The sequence below is a fragment of the Ochotona princeps genome, chromosome 24 (genome assembly GCF_030435755.1).
Source record: "Ochotona princeps isolate mOchPri1 chromosome 24, mOchPri1.hap1, whole genome shotgun sequence".
NCBI lineage: Eukaryota > Metazoa > Chordata > Mammalia > Lagomorpha > Ochotonidae > Ochotona > Ochotona princeps.
This window is the reverse complement of record NC_080855.1, coordinates 27,723,370-27,727,885: the sequence shown is the minus strand read 5'-3', so window position 1 is coordinate 27,727,885 and position 4,516 is coordinate 27,723,370. Positions and strand designations below refer to the sequence as shown.

Sequence of the window (4,516 nt, the reverse complement as noted above, 5' to 3'; positions counted from 1 at the left end):
CTCCCGGAAGTCCGGGCGCGGCGCGCCGGCTCGGGGCAGCATGGGGCTGTACGCGGCCGCGGCGTCCGTGCTGGCCGGGGTGGACAGCCGCCAGGGTTCCGCCAAGGGGCTGGTGTACGCCAGCGGCTTCCAGGTACCGGGGCCCGGGGGCGGTTCGGGCGGCGGGCGGGAGGCGCAGTTCCACGGGCCCCCGATCTCAGCGACGTCTCCTCCCCGGTGATGGCGGCAGAACGTGAAGCAGCTGTACGCGCTGGTGTGCGAGACGCAGCGCTACTCCGCCGTGCTGGACGCCGTGATCGCCAGCGCCGGCCTGCTCCGCGCCGAGAAGAAGCTGCGGCCGCACCTGGCCAAGGTGAGGGAGGAGTAGGTGGGCCGAGGACGGGGTGGTGGGTGCCAGGGGCAGGAGTGGCGGGGGGCAGGGATGCCAGGAACCGAGGGGGCAGGTGGGCCAGGGATGAGAGACGTGGGGCAGGTGGACCAGGGAAGGTGGTGGGATGCCAGGTGGCAGGTTGGCCAGGAACGGGGATGGTGGAGCAGGTGGACCAGGAACTGTGGGTGGCGGGGGCCAGGTGGGCCAGGGACTGGGGTGGCAAGGGGCAGGTAAGCCAGGGATGGGGGTGGTGGGGTGCCTGGGAGCAAGTGGGCCAGGCATGGGGGTGGCTGGGGATGGTGGTGGTGGAGCAGGTGGGCCGGTGGGCTAGGCATAGGGGTGGTGGAGAAGGTGAGTCAGGGACTGGGGTGGCAGGTGGGCAGGTGGGCCAGGGACGGGGGTGGCAGGTGGGCAGGTGGACCAGGGACTGGGGTGGCAGGTGGGCAGGTGGGCCAGGGACGGGGGTGGCGGGAGGCCAGGGAGCAGCCAGGGCACCTGCCAGGCCTGTGTGACTTGCAGGGGAGCAACAGCCGCTTGCGGGGTCGTGGGTTGAAGATGGGATGGCAGCAGGTGTCACTTTTGGGGACGGAGCTCACGAATGAGGAGGGGGAAGTGAGACCCCTGTGTTTGTGCGTGCCCTGTTTCTCCTGTGGACTTGGAGCCCCCCGCCCCGGCCAGTACCAGGGCAGCTGTGGCTCTCTCTCTACTGAGGTCTTTGCTCCCCGCCTCGCTCCCTCCCTCTCCCCAGGTGCTGGTGTATGAGTTGTTGCTGGGCAAGGGTTTCCGCGGGGGTGGCGGCCGATGGAAGTCTCTGCTGCGGAGGCACCAAGCACGGCTCAAGGCCGAGCTGGCCAGGCTGAAGGTCCGGCGGGGCGTGAGCAGGAATGAGGACCTAGTGGCCGCTGGGGGGTCCCAGCCTGGAGCAGGTGAGCCAGGGAAGCGGAAGGTGGCGGCTGGGGGAGGGGCTGGGCATCTGCATGCTCACAACACACTCCACCCACCACCCACGGCCCCCCACTCTGCCCGCCCGCGGCTTCCCAGCCTCGCAGGTGCCGCGGTTTGTGCGCGTGAACACCCTCAAGACCCACACTGAAGATGCGGTGGATTACTTCAAAAGACAAGGCTTCTCCTACCAGGGTCGGGCCTCTGGGTGAGAGCTGGTATCCTCAGCCGGGGAGGTGAGGGGGGCCTGCAAAGAGAGACTGGGTGTGTGTGTGTGACTGCATTGCATATCTTCCCAGCAGTTTCTCTCCCCCCAAGGCTGTCTTCAACTGCCATCTTATACATGATACTCCCCGGAGTCCCATGCTCCATTCTTTTGTTTAAAGCAACAACAAAGAGGTGGGGGCTGGTGTAATGATTCAACAGGCTGATTCTTACTGGCAAGTGCTGGGATCCTATGTGGCTGCCAGTTTGTATCTTGGCTGCCTCACTTCCCATCCAGCTCCCTGCTTGTGGCCTGGGAAAGCAGTGCAGGACGGCCCAAAGCTTTGGGACCCTGCACCCAGGTGGGAGACCAGGAAAACTTTTCTTAAGCATTGATTCTGCCCTTGTCTCCATCCCGTGTCTTCCGCTGTTTCACCCATCTGCTGTCTGAAAGAGTTGTTTGAGTGTGGCTGGACAGGGAGGGACTGCGGAGCCACTAAACTGTTCGGCTTTTCTGGCAGCCTCGACGACTTGAGGACTCTGCAGGGGAAATGCTTCCTCCTGGACTCCCTGCTGCCTGAGCTGCTGGTGTTCCCTGCCCACACAGACCTGCACCAGCACCCGCTCTACCAGGCTGGCCACCTCATCCTCCAGGACAAGGTGGGGCCGCTGGGAGGTGGGCATGGCCTGGCGGAGCTAGGTGGGCAGGGCGCTCTCTGTTGCCCCAAGCTGCAGCCGCTCTGCTCTTGTCCTGCCAGGCCAGCTGCCTCCCAGCCACGCTGCTGGCTCCCCCGCCGGGGTCCCACGTCATTGATGCCTGTGCCGCCCCTGGCAATAAGACCAGTCACTTGGCAGCTCTTATGAAGAACCAAGGGTGAGGGGCTGTGATGTGGGGAGGGATGGTGGTGTGTCTGTTCTCTGTGGTCAGGTGGGGGATTGCACAGGTGGGACTGGGTCCCTCTGAACCGAAAGTGCCCAGGGCTCGCCTGTCATGCTGCTTGCAGGCCACTGCTGCTGTGTTTGCCCTACGTCCTGGCCCAAGTTCAAGTTGTTGATCTGTTGTGCATGTTGGAACCAGGGCTCTCTGGGGGTGCTGTGTGAACTCTGCTCACCCCAATTCTGCCCTGGCCCAGGAAGATCTTTGCTTTCGACCATGATGCCAAGCGGCTGGCATCCATGGGCACGCTGCTGGCCCGGGCTGGTGTGTCCTGCTGCGAGCTAGCCGAGAAGGACTTCCTGACGGTCTCGCCCTCCGACGAGCGCTACCAGAAGGTCCAGTACATCCTGCTGGACCCCTCCTGCAGTGGCTCCGGTGAGACGGGAGCAGGTGGTGGCGACCCCAACACATGGGGTGGATGCCATTGACCTCGGGTGTTAGTTTCATTCCCTCATAGTTCAGGGACCATTGGCTCATGTGCTTCAGCTGCAGTGGGAATGCGGCGTGTTGGGCGGGACGGTCTGTGAAGCTGTGTGGTGGGCGCCTCTCCCCAGGCATGGTGACCCGACAGTTGGAGCAGCCCGGGGAGGGACCCCCCAGCAAGGAGCGCCTGCAGGCACTGGCGGGGTTCCAGCTGCGTGCCCTGTGCCACGCACTTGCCTTCCCTGCCCTGCAGCGCCTTGTCTACTCCACATGCTCGCTGTGCCAGGAGGAAAATGAGGACGTGGTACAAGCTGCCCTGGAGCAGAGTGCAGGCGCCTTCAGGTACGGAGCACCCGCGGGGGCCAAGGTGGGAGGAGTTGGTCTCCCGATCCTTCCCCGGGGTTGAATTGTCAACTTCATCTCTCTGCAGGCTGGCCCCCGCACTGCCTGCCTGGCCTCAGCGGGGCCTCAGCACGTTCCCAGAGGCCCACCATTGCCTCCGCGCCTGCCCTGAGAGTACGCTCACTGGGGGCTTCTTTGTTGCTGTGTTCGAACGGGAAGAAGTGCCCAGGTGAGGGTGGGGTGCTGGGCAGGCAGGTGTGCAGATCCTGGGGCTGGGGGGGGGGAACACCCGTAACCCAGCTGTTTCCTCCAGCTCAGCCCGAGGCCAGTGCGGCAGCCCCTGAACCGCCCAGCCCAGGTCCCAAGAGGAAGAGGCGGCGGCGGAAAGCAGCAGGTGACCTGCGCACCCCCCCTGGTTGCACCGCCCCTGGTCCGTAGCGGCTGCTGCAGGCCAGCCCTGGGCCAAGTCCTCGCCTGGCCACTGTGCTGTTTGCTCTCCAGTGGTCATCTTTGGGCCACCCCACAAAGAAGACACAGGGCAGGCTCTAAGATAGATCACAGTTTTTTATTCTTAATAACATAAGCAAGGAGAAAAATCTCACATTCATACTAAAAATTCCAACTAGACCCAACAGGAATGCAGTCTGTCGGCCCAACGGGGTCCCTGGCCCACACGCGCCGTACTCTCACGCAGGCTCCTGGCCGGGCCCTGCTGCCCGTGCATCTGAGGTAACTGGCTGGCAGCACGCTGCCAGCATGAACAGGCTTCTCAGGCTGCCCTGCGCGTGGGCACTTGGTCCTGGAGGCAACCCTACACGCACAGGTGTGTGTGCAGGGGGGTCCCCCTGCCACGGAAGGACAGCCTGTCATGGGGGGAGGGGGCACATCTACATCACCATCCCTAGAGTACAACGCGTCCTCTCACACAGGCATAACTTAACTACGGCTAATTCCTACTCAAAGCATTTATCCTTAACCACCTCAGTGAACCAAGCTTGAAGGAATTTAAAAGGCAATTTAGCTTAAATACAAAAATAAATTTTTATTTTGTTAAAAAATGTTTAAATATTTTTTTTCTTTTTTAATTTAGACACACGCATTCATACTTCTCCCAGTGGCTGGGTATGGCAGCAAAGGCTCTTGGGCCCCGGGGTGGGGGTCTGAACGGGAGGAAGGGGACGGGGTGGAGAACCCTGTGTGGGAAAGGAACTAAGATGCCACTGTGGAGGGTGGTGATGGTTAGGGGGCGGTCAGGTGAGGGAGGGAGGCTCTCTTTGCCCCGCCCCCCCCCCCCCCCC

General features: G+C 62.8%; 1 protein-coding gene across 1 annotated transcript; it reads left to right on the top strand.

Moving 5' to 3' along the window:
• NSUN5 (NOP2/Sun RNA methyltransferase 5) lies at positions 1-3,480 on the top strand. Its single transcript, XM_058680912.1, has 9 exons — positions 1-133; positions 230-352; positions 1,119-1,296; positions 1,412-1,520; positions 2,038-2,176; positions 2,275-2,390; positions 2,650-2,828; positions 3,008-3,218; positions 3,307-3,480. The coding sequence occupies exons 1-9, from the start codon at positions 41-43 to the stop codon at positions 3,449-3,451; spliced, it is 1,293 nt and encodes a 430-aa protein (XP_058536895.1). The 5' UTR covers positions 1-40; the 3' UTR covers positions 3,452-3,480.
• The last annotated feature ends 1,036 nt before the right edge of the window (positions 3,481-4,516 follow it).